Raw genomic sequence first — 21,180 nt, forward strand, 5'->3', positions numbered from 1 at the left:
GAGGTATATATTTTTTTATAAAACTGGTTGACACACACAATTTTGCTTTGTTGCCAAGTCATGAATCTTCACCCACACAAAGGTCACTTGCTATTGGTTGGTGCAGTGAATGTGCATGTCAAATTGGACAAGGTGAAATTAGTATTGAAATGACTGGATTTTGCACATACAATTTAGACTACAAGAAACATTTACTTCTAAAGAGCTGCGTGGTGTAGGCAGGGATAAGAAACACACACACACAAGCACACAAAAAAAAAAAAAAAAACCTGTGACCAGCTTGACCAGCTTTAGATGTTATGACCTTGATTTTCCAGCAGGGAAGTCCAAGGTAAAAACCAGCAGAGACTGGCAGTATCTCCAGCCCACATATGCTGAAGTTGAACACACTATGGCAGTTCTCGGAGTTCACAGCTGTGCTGCTCGCCTGAGCTGGGCCAAGCTGGCAGCGGTCAACAGCTGAGGCAGAGCAGGGCACCAAAGCAGTTCTGTGACAGCCCACATTCCCTCAGCACAACAGCCAAACACTTCTTAAAAGAGGCCGATGACGCATTCCCAGCCCTTAGCAGTAAAGCGGCTCTTTACAGTGACTGATGCTGGATTCTCAGCACTCAGCGCTGAGGTTGTGCCGCCACACAGTCGGAGAAGCACATTCTCAAAGTTCCTTCACACGGCCTGTGAGTGCATAAAAAGACCACTTGACCTCATAATCGAGCTAATTAATTAGCCATCTTTAACTACCAAAAGCACATTATGATTACAAACCAAGCAAAATATAATTCAGTTTAGTGTAACTGCAAACGCTAAGAGACACAATTTATGTAGGAATAAGCATATGGATGCCAAGCTATTTTAACAAAGTATTGTCTGCGGTCTGTGTGCCAGCAATATTTTTCTAACGTACTTTCCATCTAAACAATCTGTCCATCACTGCTAACCCTCACAACTGTTGTGTATCCATTGCTTTTTAGTTGCTGTAATCCTGCAGGCAGCTGCAAAGGGCTAAAAAAGCCACATGACTTGAAGCTCTTGCCAGCTGCCTGCCATCTTTGAGTTAAACACACATCAAAAGTTCTTCATTTAACACCCTAGAGGGGGGAGAGGGAGAGAGAGATAGAGATGGTGGGAGAAAAAGAAAAAAGAAAGAGAGAAGGCAAGAAAATGAAGATAATAAATGAAAGCATGTGTGGGGACAGTCGAAGGCCTGTTTTACACCACATGCACAAGCAATAAGTAAAGCAGCAGCATGACTGCAGTGCTTTCACACTGGCACGGTTTCAGCTAGCTTTTTGTTTGTGAACAAATCGTTCTCATCCACTAGACTTTTCCCAGCCATGTTGACACTGGTTTTGGTAACGGCACTGTAGTGTCTTATTAATTTAATTTAAACATTTTTTTTTAGATTTGACATAAAAGATCACAAGTACATTTTAACAAGATAAGGTCAATTTGAGACTCACACTGATCATCCAGAAATCAAATATACAAAACAAATTTGAAAGTTTTATACTATACTGAATTGAAACTTGAATCAAATGACGACCTCAAGAATAGATTATTTTGATAATCGATAAGTCTAGCGATTATTACAACAATTAGTCTAATCATTGATGATTTTGCTGAATAACCAGTAAGCTGATTGATTGATTATTCTGCTTTTGCAATTCATTAAAATCCAGTAATACATATTCTATACAAATTAATTTACATGCAGAGTTGCTTTAGCAGAAAATCAAGTTGTAAATGAACCTTTTTTTTTTCTCCATGTTAAATACTGTTAAACTGCTTGCTTTAAAGCAGTTTACTGCATAAAGAGTAATATAAATAAAGGTGATGTGACTTGAACCGAGTGCCGATCCACATCATTATGAACAGATGCTTCCTTAACCGCTTTTTTCTCACCATGTCATGTTTTTGTGTGTTTATTCTGTCATTGTGAAGAATCTAAATCTACTCTAAACACTGCTCCTTTTTACCCTAAACCAAAAAACTAAAAAGCACTTTGCCATGAGTATATTGGGGCCTTAATATATATTTGTAGTTTTGTAAAAAAAAAAAAAAAAAAAAAAAAAAACTTAAAACTGCATTACTGCAGGCTCTTACATTATGTCATATAAGATCAGACAACTATTCAACAATAAAATTAATCATCAATGAAAAATAGTCGATAATGTTGATTAACGGTTTCAGCCCGACTCCAGAATAAAACACTTTTCACTGTGTTTTGCGTATAAATTAGACTTGGACTGGTATTAAATGAGGCATTTTGCTTGTGAATGAACTAAACAAAAGAGGAACTGGTGATTGACTGAATGAAGAGACAGCATGGTATTTGCCCCAGTTCAGAAAATTGGATAAAAAAAAAAAAAAAAAAAAAAAAAAAGTTGTCATTTGTGGTAAGATGCTAATGATGCTTTAAGGGAGCTGTATTTAGGATTGACACCGAGTGGTTGAACTAGGTATTGCAGACCAAATACAAACTATTGGAGAGGGGTTTTTTTTCATCTGGTTCCTCCTCCTCAGACCTGATGCTCACACAGCCAGATTGACGACACCAACTCATTCATTTGCTAGCTTCCATGAATGAAATGAAATACGCTGTGTTTTCCACCAACTGGCAACCCGGGATGCCGGAATACAATTAGTTAAACTGGCAGTGGGCGGGTTTCACAAACCAAAACAGAGACAGACATTCCAGCCCGTAATGCACATTTTCAAAGGACAAAAACTGACAGTAGCATTGTTTTTCAGATAAACAAATATGTTAACTTAGCATCTTTCTTAAATATCTGCAAACATTATGTACGAGTATGGCTCTGTGTGACGTTAGATGGAGAGGAATTTCCTTATATGGGTCCTAAGGGCACTTCTGCCGGAAGAGCGCGCGCTCCCGTATAGCAGAGCACTGAGAGCACAACAGACATTCACTGATCAGAGCGAGAGCGTCGCGAAATGTCACAAAAGGAGTGTGTTTTTGGTTGCCAGGGCAAGACAACCCTGCACAGATTACCAAAGAAAAAACAGCATTAAGGGACCAGTGGACGGAGTTTATTTTTACAGAGCATCAACGGAGTTGTGCAAGTGTTTGTTCCCTGCAATTCGAAGATGCTTGTTTTACAAACAAGGCCCAGTTTGACGACGGATTTGCGTATCGTTTATTTCTTAAGGATGATGCAATCCCAACGAAAAAGGGTCACGATCGTGTGTTGGAACCACAGGCGGTGAGTAAAACTGCTTAAAATATCTCTGCCTCCTTGTTAGTGCGTCCGCCTCCCATGCCGGAGACCCGGTATCGAGCCCCGCTCGGAGCGAGTCGTTGCTGCAGCTGCTCTCGTTCAGTTTCAGCCTCTGGATCTGATTCTGGATCATAAGTAAACGGCTGAATCTGACTGTTAGCCATGGTTTGTTTTGGATGATGGTTTTTTTCCTCAAGGTAATGTCCCAGCTTCCAAACGCTCTCAACGCATAAGCCTCGTGATTCTTTAGCTCCGCCCACACGTCATGCCTTCAGTCGGTCGTGTTTTTCCAGGAAAAATCGGTACAGACTATCTGTCTCTTATAAATATAATAAAACTAAAGACTTTTTGGAGTTATGAAGGATGCAGTACTACTCTATAGGTACTCAAGATTAACAGGATATTGAGTGAAAATAAGCATTTCACCCCCCCTTTAATGACTCACTTTTCATAGCAGATAACCTGTTGTGGTGTTCATTTATTTCTTACTAAGTTACTGAATTAATCAGTCAAGCATATGAATACACTTTTTTTTTTTTTTTTTTAGAACAGTTTAACACTGTAAAAAAAAAAAAAACTAAGTTGTAAAAAAAACAATTAACACTATGCATTTTTCTTATTTGTTAATTTAATGCGTTACTTGCCATTCCTTTGTAATTGGAATTTACTAGCAATTTCTGAGTTAAAATTGTTTCTAAACTTAATATATTCAAATGATTCAAAATCCTTACAACTTGTCTGCTGACAAACAGAACTGCTGCTCTATGAAAAAATAAAGGGGGGGGGGGATTTCTGGGTAAGTATAATATGCATTTCAGCCATAAATTATTAAATGATAATCAGGATTTAATTACTGCTTGAACTTGACTTGATTGCCATTAAAAATTGAATTTATCTGAAGTAGAACACTTTCAGATTCACAGTTGGCTAGCAATCGCATCTGCAGTTGCGTCACTGTGTTAAATATGTTTCTGACCTAAGTGTCTGAGTGAGACAGGAAGTTAGGGGGCACTTCAGATCCTGAGAGTCTTCTTTAAAAAGCACTGGCACAAAATCAATGCCAAGAACAGGAAGTCAGGTTATACAGTGAAAAACTCAGTCCATACACCTCAGACAAGCATATGTGAACAGAGAGGGGAAAAAAAGAAGTACAGAACGCTTAGTCATAGCTTTGAGCTGGGCCGCCACACACAGGGTGAAATAGATTTGGTTGTGGTTACTGGCACAATGAGGTCTTTCACATGCTGCCCTGAGGGTGGTCCACTTTGGCCGATCCTATCAGGCGGCCCTCCACTGCGAGATAGCTCACTAGTCACCATGACAACAAGCTACCAAACATAGTGTGCTCACACAGGTGCGTCAAACCATGCAGGTGCTCTCGGGGGAAGAATAGAGACGGGTCATGGGAAAGGATGGAGAAAGTGTGTCTAAAGAGAGATGTATAGACTGAAAGGCTGGTAAGGAAGCACAGAACAAGGACTACTGGGCTAGTTTTCATTAATCTACCCACTGCCTTTTGATATGTGTGGCCTCGCAGGGGAGCCAATGACTTAACATTTATGTAAAGGTCAAATCTATATGTGAAATACTCACATATACAGGGACATGCACACACACACACACACACACACACAGGAAGTGTGATTTATCTATGCGCAACAACAAAAGCATGTGATTTAAAAAAAATAATCCTCCCATATTAAACATCAGAAACTAGACTTCTTTTAAGATCTCAAATAAAGTGTAATTTTGATTCATAAATAATTTCGAGTTGAGGGGCAGCAAACTCTTGGTGGTCAACAAATAATTTGAGAAACTTTCTTTTATATATATTATAAATTAATGTATATATATATATATATATATATATATATATATATATATATATATATATATATATATATATATATATATATACACATATACATATATATATATATATATATACACATATACATATATATATATATACATACATACATATATACACATATATATATATATATATATATATATATACATATATATGTATGTATATGTGTATATATATATATGTATGTATATTTATGTATATGTATATAAATGTATACGCATATGCAATGCATATGTATATGCAATATATATATATATATATTGTTTATGTATTTTTTTTTATAAAAACTAAAATATTAAAGTTCAACATTCTTTTTAGCACAATCCCCAAATTTGGTACCATTGTTTAATTTTTCTTTTTTATTCAGAAATAATGTGAAATTGTATTTTATTTATTTAAAATATGTATTGACAGCACTAGTTTTCAAATAGCCAAAAAAAAAAAAATATATATATATATATATATATATATATATATATATATATATATATATCAATTTATGTGTTAATGTTTTGATATCTTATTTCACTTTAACAGTGGGTGAAAAAAGATACATTATTCACATACAAAGTAAACATTCTCCAGATATACATACATTTTTTATATATAATTTGTATTGGCTTCAGAACAGTAACAATATAAATGTCACACTATACTGTATAAATATAATTAAAATATAACTTACAAAATTTTCACAAACGGGATAAATAAGCTTTTATATATGAAAATAAGACTGTATATTTTAGGAATCCTTTGCAAGGACAACAACATTTCTGGAGGTTCTGGCCAGACAGAAATTGAATTAAAAGGAGAAGAAATGCTTCCAATTCTTCACTATTTTATTTATTTATTTCTCGAAAAGCTAGAACCAAGCTCAGATTTGCCCACAAATATACGTCATCTGAAATCAAGAGGTTCAATACGAAATTGAACACTTCTCAAACTTTTAATAGCAAATGATCAAAGTTACCTTTTCACATTTTTTTTAGCTCTACACAGTATATTATTTGCATCCATTTGATTCCTCCTAAGGAATTTTAGAAGAAACATCTGAGAAAAGGTTAATACTTAACCGAGTAATCCATTAAGTCTCTTAAGCTACGAAAGCGCAACATCTGAGGAATAAAAATTTCTCCTGGGCTCAGCTGCTGCCATGTTTGTTGATGTCTCCTTTTACCACCAAGTCATCTCATGAAACAAGGCCTTTTTGAGAGGCTGAAATGAAGAAAGCGGAGTGCTTTTAAGTCACAGATTATTTTACGACCTGTCACAGGAAAAGAACCAGATAGAAACGTAAGCCTCGTTTAGCATCAAACCCATGAGCGTGGGGTAGATGAAACCGGCAGCATGCTGAGAAGTGTGCATGTGCTAAAGTGAGAGGAGGTGGGTGTGCTCTTTTCCTTGCATGTGTGAGGTGAGCAGAAGGTTGTGTATTTTTGTTTAAAGTCGGTGCCCAAGAAAAACATCAAGGCATCATTACTCGTGCGGACGCTTGCGGAATGAGCAACCTCCCCGCTTGAGCACTGCCTTATGGATAACATACGTCTGAGGGAATAAGGGAGGTATAGAGTGCGACGAAATGAAAATAAAAGCTGCGTATCAATAATCATGTTTGACAACGGGCAACTGACTGGAACCAAAATATTTTAGAAAGGAATGCAACTGTGCGAGATGCAGGGTGTGTTTCGTCAAAGGCGGCCACTGTTACTGCTGCCAAAAGTTGCATTCCACCCCCAGACTGGACGGCTTTAGGATCCGCACGCCAGGCAGGAAGAGGGCACGGTGACTTTCATCATACTTCACTAGCGGCCTGTGTTTTAATACCTTCAGAATTAATGAGGAATATGTCCACCTAGCACATACATCAAACATCTAGTCCATATATCAAACCAGTAGGAAAATAAATGCTGACTTATCATCGTACAATGGCTACGGTTCTTTCTAGTTTCTGCTGCACCATAATGGGGTCATTCTGAACATTAATATAAAAGTATTAAACAACTACATCATGCTCGAAATGTTGAATGACTGAAAGCTGAAAGTCTTTAGGCCAGAACAGCGTTTTGTAGGCTGTGCCTCCAAATGACACTTCATTTGCTAAATTACAAAGCTGCAAGTGTGGAAGTGTGTCTGTGCGTTTAAGCCCAATAGATTATGATGTGTGTAGGAGTCAGCCTGAGAATTAGACCATACTTTCAACTACGCTGGCCTCTTTTTACAATATTAGGCCTATGTGGCGTATGATTAAGAAGAGATAACTAAGCAATCAGCTATGACTGCACTTACTTCAAAGCACATGGGCTGTTGTTAGTTGGCCATTACACACCGTGCTAAAGCCAACAGTGATGCATTAGTTGCTAATAATAAAAGGAGCACCACCCTAACACCCTTGATTGGTACCTTTTGTAAAAGCACAAGTCTGCCACATGAATTTAGACACTTAATGAGACAGGATTCTCTTTGGCCCACCACGGCTAGAAAGGGATTAATTAAAAAAGACAAGTGAAAAGGGTAAATGGCACCGACACTCTTCAGATCCTAAGAGAAGTCGTTAAAACTGCAGCATTAGGAATACAAATGTTAAAGCCGACTGAAGAACAACTCCATCCAATACTGCCAGCTCAGACTCCATGAGAAGTTTTAAAACCAATTAGTGAATATTGATGAAGCAACTGAAGGTATTAGGTGCCACTAATGAATTAGAGGCTAAGAGCTTAAGACCATTATTTCCAAAGTAAAAGGCTCCGCTGACAGACCACTACAAGCGCTGGAAGTGACAGCTTTAGCACATCCTTTTACACATACAAATTCTTAATTGTATGAGAAGAGAGCAGCTAAGGCAACTTTTACACTGCAGTTGAATGTGACCCATAATTTTTCCATCCACCATATGAGAAACAGGGCATTTAAAAAAATAAATAAAACTTATGACATTTCACACTGAAAGTCCTATTAAAGTATATTATGGGATCTGTTGATTATGTTGGTTTCATGAGGTTTTGAATATCTTTTATAATATTTTTAAGATGCATATATACACTTACTGACAAAAAAATGTAGTGTAACCAAGTATACCTTATACATTATACACATTTGAGTGTATACATCTGTATTATTTAAGTAGCTGTTATTTATACATTACATAAAAATATGAAAAAATAATTTACAAACAAAATACATTCTGAATATCTCGCTATATTTTTCAGGGGTTGCATCACATGACATTTAACTTGAACTACAATCAGCACATTCAATAACAGAAACATCTCAGGTTTCATTAAAAATATATCAGTTTTTGTTTCAATGAAGAATAAAATGTTCATATTTCGGTTTTGGGAGTCCCCAACAACCTTAACATGCCTGCATGGCAAAAAACACTCTCATTAGCCGGGTTTCCATCCAAGGTTGCGAATTTAACTCATGCGCGATTGGAATATCTCACAAAACATTTGCAAACAAGCACCGTTTTCATCCAAAGAGTCAAAGAGAACCAAATCATCACTTCCTGATAAACTGGCACTATACATCACTAAGAAAAGTAGGAGAAGCTACTGAATATAATAGGGCTGCTCCGATCACGATCGGCCGATCGTTATGCGCATCTCGTCAGAAAAGGCGGTACTCTAAACAGCAGTAAATTCCATCAGATGCATGATTTCCCATAGAGCAGCTGTTACTACACAGAGCCATTGTTAACTGACAAGCTGCGCAAATCAGTGGTTATAATGAACATGAATTTGCATGGCTTGGCAGTTTTTCAGTTCTTCTTTACTGACAAGATGCGCATTAATTATCGGCCGATATTTATCGTGCACCCCTGCACATATTAATTTCATCATACCAGTAATGTCTGATAAAGCAGCGTATGTGAGCGCAGTGCTGCTTTGTGTACAGCGTTACTGAAGAAACAGATATTTTTACCATTCAAAAAGTGGCACCTAGTGGCAAAGAATGAAAGAAAAGACCAACAAGTGGGCGGGCAATATGCTATAATTTCAAGTTGACTTCGGATTTGGGATTCACTTTAAAAATGACTCATTTCAGTGATTCAGAATCAACTCTTTCTTTTGAAAGACAGTAACTACCTGTATATCAACAGTGCACCTTCAGATTTAAAACTTTGCAGGATGTTTTTATTCGCTTAGAGCTGTGTTACACACTGCATGAAAGGTCATTTTAAAAAAATCCAAAATGGGACACTTTAACCAAAGTCTTATGGGTTTGGACCAACATGAGAGTGAGTATAATATGTGAATTTAGATTTTTTTGAGGGAACCATCCCATTAAGGCATTTTTTCTTCTTTCTTTTCTTTTCTTTTCTTTTCTTTATCATTGGGGATGCTGTTCAGATATTAAAAACACACTCATCGGAGAATATGTGCATTCAAGTTGTTGTATGCCATGTACTGCACACATGGGGTATTTGGTGCATGAGCATTTATGGGCTGCACCACTGTCTTTATGAAATAGCTTAAGTCCTAAGAAAAGGATTTTCCACTGACCCCAACTGAAAGAGTAATAAGTCTCAGATATGTGGTTCTTAATGGCCAGAGAGTCTCAGAGACTTTGCATGTCACGACCGGGACACTTCCAACAAACCAGGTAATGGCTATAACTCAAACTAATGCTGTGACCCCATTTGACCTTCTTTAGTGTAAAGAAATAATGCACATTTGGTTTTAAGCTGCCTAGCACACTAGTCGACTGGATGAGGTCAGGAAAGTGTGTCAAACAATCCACACCCTCACTAGTGGCGCGACCTCCTGCGGATTGTGAACTGTCAGTACTCAGAAACACCCTCCGCCTACTTGCTCTAATGAATCTGCTATAATTCACAGGCACATTGGCAGATGTTCCCAAGGTCTGCCACTCTCTCATTTGTGCCGCCCACCTCAAAGCTCTCGTTTCAGATCTTACTCTCACAATCATCCTCAGAGTGCTGAGTCTTCTCATCTTTTCCGAACCACTGCTCATTAACTAAAATCTTCTCATGGGAAAATGTCTCTCACCTTCCAGTTTAGGCGGCCCAGTTCCTTGTCAATACTGTACTCAGCGATGATTACTGTAAACTGTGAGTTTAGATTGCATTAAAGAATTTTAGTCTCTCTCCACCATGTGAAAGGCTCTCTGTGCCTGGGTCTCCTTAGTGCATTATTCAATCTTCCCTGAACCATGTGGAACTGCTTAAACACACACGCAGTGAGTGAAGCCAATCTCCAACTGTCACAGGACATTGACCTTCATCCTCAAGTGCAATATACAGTGATTGCTTTCACAGATGTGCTCGGTACTCACAGAACCTAAAGAAAATTTCAGCAAGTCTTTTCCTTTCTGTTTATCTGTAAATCACACCCTCTAACATCTCATATTTTAGATTCAATCATCTATATAGCCCTGCAAAGCATGCATTTTGCAAAGTTTATATAGACATTAAATACAGCAGTTCAAGCTGAATTGATTGCTGGAAACTCTAAAGGAGAAGAAAAGTATGAAGTCTTGCAAGCCTGCAGGCTACAAAACGGCCAAAGTGCCAAACCATAGAAATTTATCTCATTCAGCTCAAATTACATTTTCCACAGGAGTCGACTAATAAGGAAAGTGGAATAGCAAAGGAACACATTCAAGAAAACAGTAGTAATGTGTAGGTGTCTGGGTGTGAGTGAGGAGCAGCGATGGAAAACAGGCAAGAAGAGGCTGTGCGTATCGTGTGCCAATCTGAACCATAAAGGGATTATCTGATGAGAGAGCATGAGATAGGATGGGAAGAGAGAGGAAAGAAGACTTCACAGTACAGTACAGAAACATCTGTGTTGTATTTGCATTGAGCTGTGACTAGAGCACCAGGTTCACGTGCAATTCAAGTCACTGCTTCCTTTCTTTTTCTCCCAAATTAGGCCCTGCACGATAAACATATACATTTAATAGACCAACACGCTCACAAAACCCTGTCAGCTCCGTTGAAAACCCTATATGGAGACCAGATGGGCCCTCGAAATACAGAAAAGTGTGAGAAACACAGGGCAGCCCTACTTTCAAAACAACACTGTATTTATAACAAACTCTCGCAGAACAAAGCATCAACGCGCACGTCATTACACAAAGCTAACCTTCGGTGTATGTACGCATTCAAACCGCACATAAACATGACACAAACATATACCAGTTGCTCCCAGTCACAAACCGACAGCTTGTCACATGAGAGCACAGGAGAACTTCAGAAGTGGTGCGGCGGGGCAGAGCCTGTGGAGCCCAGCCTGCGCATCCCTATGGTTTAGCACCGTCAGCAAATTCGCACTCAGTTTCGGGACAGTAAAACATCAGGCTTTCTTGGCCGCGTGGAGAGAGATAGACGGGGAGAAAGTAAATCAAAGCATACGCTGACAGAAACTCAGTCTAATTTCAAAGGCCTCCACCAAGATCTTGACAAGGCCCTAAGATACCAAACTATTAAAAACATACGGGGGTGCCAAAACAACTGCTGCGATGCTGGGAAGAAAATTAATGCTGCGGATGATGCCTGATGTCACGGCGCAGCCGGAGCGCTTTTACTCCAGAAAACCTCTGAAATCTGAAATTAATTTCTGAAATAAAGACCCTTGTGCTGAACAGATGCACTGGGAACAGTTGGGGGAGGAGGGGGGTGAAGCGTTTTCGGTTCATCTGCCTCTTCGTAAAGTACGTCTGCGAGCAAGAAGGTGTCTATTTACCTTTCCACTAAGGAGACAGAAGTGGGCTCATGAGTTCAAGACAATAGAGCTGCCAACAGCAGCATTCGCTTCTTTACCACTACCTCTCACACACTATGATTTATGGGTAGTAATTACTTCACTGCCGGTGACATCATCTCACCACGCTTCCCGCACAAAAGTGACTAATTAGCTGTGCTGTCTTCTGATGCCTGCAATGTCTTTTTTCTATTTTCTTTTTTTTTTTTGTATGGAAGACAAGGCATGTCAAAACAAGACATTTCAACATCCCAATGCAACGCAGCTATCTCTGTAGCAACCTTTCTAAGCATTCATACATTAATACAGCATGTCTGTTGCACTCTCTCTCTCGCACACACACAACACTAAATCCCGGCAGACGGCTTCTAAACAGTTTGCTAAGAGAACAAATGCAGTGCATGATGGGGAAAAAAGTATTTGGAGACTTTGGCTGCATCTGAAATCGCATACACTCTGAGTAGGTAAACTTCTGAATAAGTAATTACTGTTAAATCAGATTTATATGAATGTGTGTAGTAAGATTTTAATCCAGAAGTACTACATCACTCGTGTTGTCATTGTCATGTGACATACCAGTTGCGCTGCTTCACTGCCATTCACAAACCCGCTCCCATGGCCTCATGGGATACATTCTCAGAAAAACAAAAAAGGTACACCGTAAAATATTTTTTTACTATAAACACCGACTGATTTTTAACGGTAAAAAAAAAAAAACTGAAAATGCTACAATACAAACCTGTTAAATGGTTAATTGTAATTTCCTGTAAAATTTACCAGTTAACTTTAATTTAACGTTCCCAGAATTCTCTGTGTTGCATTTCAAATTTTGTTTGAATTTGATGTTTTTTCTTTGAAATAACGGTTTCTTCTTATTTTTTTCTTCGTAGCTGTAATGTTTCTTAGGGTTGTATGTTACATATAATGTTGTTAAATTAATGTTAATTGCATATTTCAGTTTAATGAGTCTCACCATGATGGTGTTTAATTCTTGTGTGAATGACACTGTGCACCTTCTATGCATCTTATTATTTTAAAGCTGCTTGTGATGGGCTTTGTTCCATCATGTGACTTTCTCATCACCACCTGCATGTGGTTACCAGTGTATTACAAAGGTACAAAACAGATTTCAGTACCTCAATAAGTTAAATCAGTTAAATTACAGTATTCAACTGTAAATTTAAGGTAAAACTGGTAAACCTAAAACAGTGTTACCATAATTTTGCAGTATAAAACTGTTAAACCTAAAACGGTGTTATCGTATTTTTTACGGTATAGTTCTTGCAACCACAGCTGCCGTTTTTTTTACCGTATATTTTATAGATTATTTTGTACAGTCTACAAAAGCTTTCAGTGGAGCAGCACCATCAAAAGGTACATTTTATTAACTAAAGTGTACATATTAGCACATAAATTATCCATATTAGTACCTTTTTAAAAGATACCACCACAGTGACAGGTTTTGCATCCTTTGTACCACAGTGTTTAAAGAATGAACACTTAAGAATTTCATAAGAAGTAGGACAATAGCGTACTTTTTGCCTGTTGTTTTTCAGGCAAATTCAGACATACTGTACTATTCTTCTCACATATTATTTTTATTTTATTTCTTATTTTACCTACTATATAGTATGGAAGTATGCATATTCCAATTTGTGGTTGTCAAATATTAGTGGATCATTATAAACTATACCTGTGGTTAGGGCACATATGAGGACACTTTTGACTCTTGCTTTTATTTCTCTTTTCTTTCTCTCAGGGTTATCTGGCTACTGCAGCTCTCTGTGTATTGCACATTACTCTTTTCTTATTAAACAAGACAACTTGTTTTCATTGTGACACTTCCAGGCCCCAGTGCCATCAATATTAAAATAGCTATCTATTCCGACCTATGGTTTTTATGACTTTAGAAAGTACCAAGAACACACATTTATTATCATATACTGTACTGTACAAACAGTGATTTTTTAATGATCCTGATGTGTATAAATACATTGCAGAAGGATTAAAAAAAACTCTTAAAGTTCAAGATTTTATTAAGCAATATGAGATTTGCTCTGCAATTAAACTTGAATTTGCACCTTCTGATTATCTAACTCACTTTGTGATAATTTATATTTAAATTACAATTGCAATGCATGTTAAAATAATAACCTTTAAAGAATATTTCAATTATAACAAATACATCTAAAAATAGATAGCCTTGTTATTTTAATTATTGAGACAAGTTAAATGGATGGAATCATTCCAGATATCAAAGTACAAGCATGAAAAGAAATACATCGCAGAATGTCTAAAAAAAATTAAAAATAAATAAATAAATCAGAACTGCTTCTCAAATTTACTGTAAAACTACCTGTTGCTAACCTAATTCTCATCGAAACCTATATTGATAACATAATTTCTAATTATTAAACACCCGAATAAATATGATTATACGGTTTAAGACAGATATGACCAAAATGTAGGCTACGTGAGTTCATTTGTTGATTATTCCTCGTGTTAATTGTGAGTAAATAAAATTCCCAATAAGGCCAGGTTTATGAAAAGTCATCCAGTAAGTTACTGATATTCCATTCTGTTATTATTTTCTCATCCCATTGTTGCGTGGCCAAGTGAAGTTCATAACATGGTGAACAAAGGAATACTCCACTCCCCCTTTGTGCTCAACTTTGAGAGCAGACGCAGCAAAACTCCCGCTAAAATAATCCAAAATAGTTTACCTATGTCAGGAAGTTATCCTCGAAGAGTTTTATCTAAAACACGTGAAAGTCCATTGAGGCTTGATCCCGTTTAGTCCTTATAATCCAAAAGCGCAAAACTTTCATGCGTTCGGATGTTTGGTTTGTATTGATGATAGTGCATTGTCTGCACGTGCTAGACAGCTCGCTTGACCACGCCCCTTTCACCCATGACCCCACCCCTTGTCCAATACCATACACTTAACGGAATTACACCTACAGACGTTTGTGAAATTAGTCTGCTTTTTAAATTAATTTAATAATAATAATAATAATAATAATAATAATAATAATAATAATAATAATAACGATAATAATAATAATAATAATAATAATAATAATAATTGTTATTAGTATTATTATTATTATTATTATTATTATTATTATTACTATTGATGATACATTTGATAACAGAGCACTGTTATCTTTTCTTAACAGTATATTTGGAGATGTGAAATATGATGATTCACCTTCTGCCTACATCAATGAATATACTTAAGGTCACTGAATCCATTGAGGGCTTTGTTTTTGAGTAAACTGCCTTAGGGTGAATATATAGATAAATATACATTTATGACAACTTATTGGACTGTAGTGCCAACCATAGTATATGGATAAGTGTAAATATTACTAATCTCGCTAAGTGCACGAATTTGAACCATCTGTGCTGCCTTCTGTTAATGTTATAAAGTTATATAGTGTGTGTGTGTGTGTGTGTGTGTGTGTGTGTGTGATTATTTAACACATAATTAGGTTTATGGATTATATATATATATATATATATATATATAATGCAATCACACACACAAACACACACACACACACACACACACACTGTGTACATTCACCTTGCAAAATGGTAAAAAAAAAAAAAAATTCCAATAAAGATTATTTTGTATTGCCCTGAATAGACAAATTCACACATTTCACAAGACAAAATAATAGATAAAAAAAGAGTAAAAAAAACCCTAACCATCAAAAAACTTCATACTCTTATTATTTTTATAAGGAGGTTAATATTAATTTATTACTCTACTTCAAAAGCTACAGAAGATATTTGCATGTTTCTCAGAAGGCAAAATAAGATAATAATATAATAAGATAATAAAATAATAACAACACTGATCATATTGAAAAAAAAAGTTTTGTGTTATGTAGAATAGTTTATCAGGGCTGTACTAAAAGTAATAATAAGAAAAAAATAATAACAATGTGCAATTTTTATTATCCCTTTTATTTAAAGTAAATACGATTTGTTTATGTGTGTGTATGTATATATGTATGTATATATATATATATATATATATATATATATATATATATATATATATATATATATATATATATATATATATATATATATATATATATATATATATGCCTAACCTGATTTTACCAAGTGAGAGATGTTCCTGGGACAACATCATTGTTGACCCTGGAACAACATTGTGATTAACCAATCAGATTTGAAGAACCAGTTTATAGATTTTGTGAAGTTTATGCTTAAAATCAGTGTTTGGTGCTTGTACATCAGTGTCATTCATCTATCATTTCCTCTGATTTTAGGGATTACTCATGGTTAAGGTTAGGTTTAGGTGTAGGGATATGGTTAAGAATATATTTTTGGAATAAAATGTTGTTCCAGGGTCAACAAAATATGTTGACCTAGGAACACATCGGACTTGGCAAAATCAGGACGTGCATATATATATATATATATATATATATATATATATATATATACACACACACACACACACACACACACGCGCACAGCTTCAAACTTTGCCTGTGTCAATGACTCCAGATAACAAGTCAGTATATTGCAAGAAACATGGATACATGGTCTTGCAACCGGCACACCAACACACTCCATCATCCAAGCCTGCTTGACAGACTGATGCATTCATATCTTAACTTTGCACAACTGTGGTATTCAAACGGCTTCCTGTCTCTTTTCTCATTTGGGGGATGTAAACAGATTAACACAAAATCTTTTGAGAGCCCCCTCCCCATTCCCGACACAAACCAGTGCACCCAGAAGGAATTAATTGGTTTCAGCAGTCATCCCTGCTGAACAATCCACTTGAGCGCCCCCAATGTAGCCTCCCGGCAGAGACATCTCATCTGTCTCACACTCCTCCCCCACAGAGCCCATGTCTAGACCCTCTTGCTGCAGTGTGCATCCATGCTCACACTCGACTAGGGCATTAGGTTCACACCCTGCGCTATCAGTTGGATGATGCTAAAAAATGACACGGACAAACCATCTGATCTCTTTTTCCCCCCTCATGTAAACATGGCATATTGCAGGCGTGTAATGTGATTATTGCATGTTTGTAATGTCTGGATCGTCTCTGATAGCTGTATTCACACATGTCTGTGTCTTATTGTGAAAAAAAAATAAATAAATAAATACAGAGACCAAAGGAATGAAACAGTGTTGTACTATTAGTATGTGATTATTTCTTGTGACTCCAGGTTTTGGTAGGCCTGACTATCAATCTTTTGGCCATGCATTGCTTCATATGTCTCACATATAGTGATATATAGTAATAAATAATATTAATCATCAGCTATTTCAGGGTAAAATATCTTTAAAGCATCAAAATCCTGATACACAAATTACTTTGTTGAGTACCCATACCATCTCTGAAAAAAAAAGCAGCACTGGGTTTGTATGCTTTCAAAAGGTATTTTGAACATTTTAATTACTAATATACACATTTAAAATATTAATATGTACCATTTAGGGGTAAATAAGGTACAAATATTGACCTCTTAACCTTTTCTTTGTTGCTCTGCTGTGCAAAGGTAAAACAAAAAACTCAAAAATTATATTCTAAAATAAAGGATCCAAAGTGATCCAAAGAACCATTAAGGGGGAAAAAAAATTAAGAACCGTTTTTTTTTTTTTTTGTTAGTGTGAAGAACTGGTTCATTATAGTGGGAAATGGTTCTTAAAAAAAAAAAATAATATATATATATATATATATATATATATATATATATATATATATATATATATATATATATATATATATATATATATATATATATATATATATATATAATTAGACTACCTTTTTCCACTATAATGAACCTTTTGTGGAATGGAAAGGTTCTGTGGAGAACCTTTGATGCCAGTAAAGAACTTTTATTGTGTGCTACTTTGTGGTGAATCAGAGTGTGATACTGAATCAGTCAGAAATTTGTGAAGCCATTTTCTGTTTCAGTGTTGTCGTAGTTGCTGTGTTTTACCTTTGTGGGGCAGTACTGCTCTCAAATATCCTTTACCTTTGTGAAGTGTACAATTCTATTAAAATAAATAAATACGAAGAGAAAGAGTCGTACAACTGACGTTCAGTTCCAGCTGATTTTATTTCCTTCTTGGAAAAAGACAAAGTTCTGTACAGAGGTCTGACAGGCAGTGACTTGACACAATTGGCTGGCTTTTGAGTTCACTACTCAAATGTTGAGATATGGTATGGCAAGACAAAACAATATTGTACACAGCATATTGCACAAAATGAAACAATAAAACATATCTATATATTCTAAAAGTCATGAACAACACTCTTAAACATAGGGATGTATAAAGATATATGTTCTTGTTCCTGTCATGATAAATCATCGTCAGACATAGACACGCAATCTTTTACTTATTTTACACTCAATGTACATAGAAATCTTCATGTTGATCCTCTGCCTTAAACACAACTGCTCTACATAAACCTGAATTCAGAAATACAAAATGCTATTCGCCATGCCATATTATACTAAAACAATTAGCTACATTTAGCCAACAAGTAGAAAAGATTAAATATCCTTGTACAATTATGGAGTGAAGACGTACTTCATTGTTCATGAATTATAGGCATTTCGACCGTATCTGTAATTCCATCCAGTGGTTCAAACCGAAACGTGTCACTATAAAAGCACAAAGAAATTGGTATTCAAAAAGTACAGTATCCCCAGTAAGGACGCGATAAATCGCAGCTATCGCTGCTGTAGCTACACACAACCTCAGTCAGCGCGCGCATCGTAGGCTAATGACGATTGGTCGTTGAAATGCAGATACTGTCTCTTTAAGAAGCCTGTGGATTGACACTGTAAACATGTTTAGGGGGCAGATTTTGGAGACAACCCAACCCCCTGGCTTAAAAAATCGGAAATCCAAACAGCGATATTCACCGATTGACACCCCCTCGATAGATTTTGTACAAAAATACACTCAGAAAATAATGAAACATTTAATCTCCGTTCCATGTGAGAGGTCATCAATTAAATAATACGAAACAAGTCTAGCCCTTCCGCGAGACAGACGGACATGTGCATGTGTAGCCTATACACACAACAGACTGACTAGAACACAAGTGACGGAGGGGAGGAAAGGAGCAATGGTTGGCCATTATAAATACATCGATATAAAAATGCCAGCGCTGAAAAGTTACAAGGATGAAAAAGTAAAAGGCAGAGAGAGAAGGAGAGAGAGACAAAACGCTCCTCGGATGAAGTTTGGTCCTGATTTGTAGTGTAAAGAGTCGAATCATCTGAGTTGCGTCTGAATCCTGATGTCATGACGACAGGAAAGCTGGTGATTGTGTGTATTCTTTTTTTTTTATTTTTTATTTTTTTTTTTTTTTGCGTCTCATATGGCGCTGCCATTCAGTTTCAATGAATCAACACCAGTTACGCTTCTCAACAGCCTTAAATCGTAATGAAAGCATGCGATGCTGGTCTAACACACGATTCTGGTAAACAACCTCAAGCGCGAGCAAGGGAATCATCGCTCGCGTGATCTCCATTCAGTACCTCCATCGAAACAAGCATATGACCAGACTTGTCTTCTGTTTAAAAACGTCCCTTTTTAAAGTCGAGGAGGGCGCACAGCGTGAACTCGCCACCGCGCAATGCCCTCCTCGTCTGCGTCCAAAGCGCGCCTCCTTCCAGCACCAAACGAGCAAGCTAAGCACTTTCATCTGCACTCTTGTCAGTGGATAATGAGAACCCACAGTATCTGATGCATGATAAACACGAGGAATCATGTCGTTGACTTGTTATCTGACTCTTCTCGGAGGATTCTGCAGCCCCCCAGTCATTCTTCATTCTACTCAATAAGTGAACACCAAGTTTGATATTGTCGATTCGAGCCAGTCCCCTAATATCAACTCGCTCACCTCTGGGGTGCAGTAGTCGGGGAACTCAAAGTGCGAGCCGGAGCCTGACTCAAAGTTGAACTCCAAATCTCTGTCCAGAGGTGCGGTGCCAAAGGTGCTGAAGCTGTCAAAGCCGGGACTCGGGTCCGCCAGCTCGTCCTCGAACTCCTCATCCGATGAGGACGACTGCGAGGAGGACGAGTGCGAAGCGGAGGGCGTCGGAGACGGCGCGCGGGTGTACTTGAAATCTTCCTTTCCGCTCGCGTGCCCGTCGTCGTAGAGGCTCGGCGACTCAATGGAGTCCGCCGAGCTGCTCAGAGTGGGGCTGGCCGGCACGGCGACAGAGGGCGGGCTGCTATCGGAGCTGCATCCCCCGAACGCATGCCCGCGCTTTGCTGGTTTCTCGGGGATCTGTTTGGCGGCGGATCTGGACTTGTAAAGAGTGTGGTGGTCTGCAGGGACGGAGTGGGAGGTCAGCTCCAGCGCCGTGGACTTTCTGTGCGTCCTGCTGAGAGTTTTCGAGCTCTTTCTGGATGCAGATTTCGCGCCGGGGCTGCCGCTCACGCGCTCCGTCTTCTCCCCAGTCTTGCCGCTGGATGACTTCACCTTCTTCCGAGGTCGGTATTTGTAGTCTGGATAGTCTGCCATGTGCTTGAGCCGCAGACGCTCGGCCTCGCGGATGAAGGGGATCTTGTCGCTGTCTTTCAAAAGTTTCCAGCGCTTGCCGAGTCTCTTGGAGATCTCTGCGTTGTGCATGTCCGGCGACTGTTCCATAATCTTGCGCCTCTCTATCTGCGACCAAACCATGAAGGCGTTCATTGGCCTCTTGATGTGTCCAGATGGGGTTTTGCACCAGGCGATGTCCATTTTATCCCCAGCCGAGTTTGGAGAGCCGGGAGTCGGGGAAGCGTCCATGTCTAGGTCCATCTCCCCAGAATCAGTGGACTCGCCTGGGAGCACGTCGCTGTTGTTGCTGATGTGCGTCTGCTCCACCATAGTCAGGTCTGTGCCCTTGCACACTCACTACAACAGTCTCAACTTTTAATTGCGCACGAAAATCCTACACGTGCTGCAGCCTGAAACGCTTGGAGAGCGCTAAGAGTTTCTTCTTCACAATATGATTTAGTCAGTGTGGAAACAAAGTTGCTGCTGTTGACTGTCTCTTGGTTCAGCACGCCGTCCACAAAGGCGCATATCCCCGTCAGGAGCTCTGTCAAGTCCCGGCAATGTTGTCAAAATCAACAGTCTACCATTCAGCTGCCGGTTCGACTGAAAACGAACCCAGAGTGCGCTCTGGACGCGAAGTATCTGAAGCCGTTCAGTGGAAACGGACAAGTGTCTTCAGCATAGTTTGTCGTGCGACCATGCGGTAGGTTTAGGCGACTGCACTTTTTCATGCTCTGAGCTTCCTATCACCCTACACAACTTTCAATACTTCTGCTAAAC

General features: G+C 38.0%; 1 protein-coding gene and 1 long non-coding RNA gene across 2 annotated transcripts in view; both read right to left on the reverse strand.

The window, feature by feature from the left end:
- LOC127978569 (uncharacterized) overlaps positions 1-14,729 on the reverse strand; it is a 118,272-nt gene extending 103,543 nt beyond the window's left edge. The window contains exon 1 of the long non-coding RNA XR_008158548.1: positions 14,558-14,729. This is a non-coding gene — a long non-coding RNA (uncharacterized LOC127978569). The remainder of the gene's footprint in view (positions 1-14,557) is intronic.
- A 3,208-nt stretch (positions 14,730-17,937) lies between these two features.
- On the reverse strand, positions 17,938-21,180 carry sox4a (SRY-box transcription factor 4a). Its single transcript, XM_052584436.1, has one exon. The coding sequence runs from the start codon at positions 20,728-20,730 to the stop codon at positions 19,690-19,692; it is 1,041 nt and encodes a 346-aa protein (XP_052440396.1). The 5' UTR covers positions 20,731-21,180; the 3' UTR covers positions 17,938-19,689.

The sequence above is a fragment of the Carassius gibelio genome, chromosome B19 (assembly GCF_023724105.1).
Source record: "Carassius gibelio isolate Cgi1373 ecotype wild population from Czech Republic chromosome B19, carGib1.2-hapl.c, whole genome shotgun sequence".
Taxonomy (NCBI): Eukaryota; Metazoa; Chordata; class Actinopteri; order Cypriniformes; family Cyprinidae; genus Carassius; species Carassius gibelio.

Excerpts from the sequence above, each read along its gene's own strand:
- sox4a (XM_052584436.1), bottom strand. The coding sequence starts at position 20,730 with ATGGTGGAGCAGACGCACATCAGCAACAACAGCGACGTGCTCCCAGGC.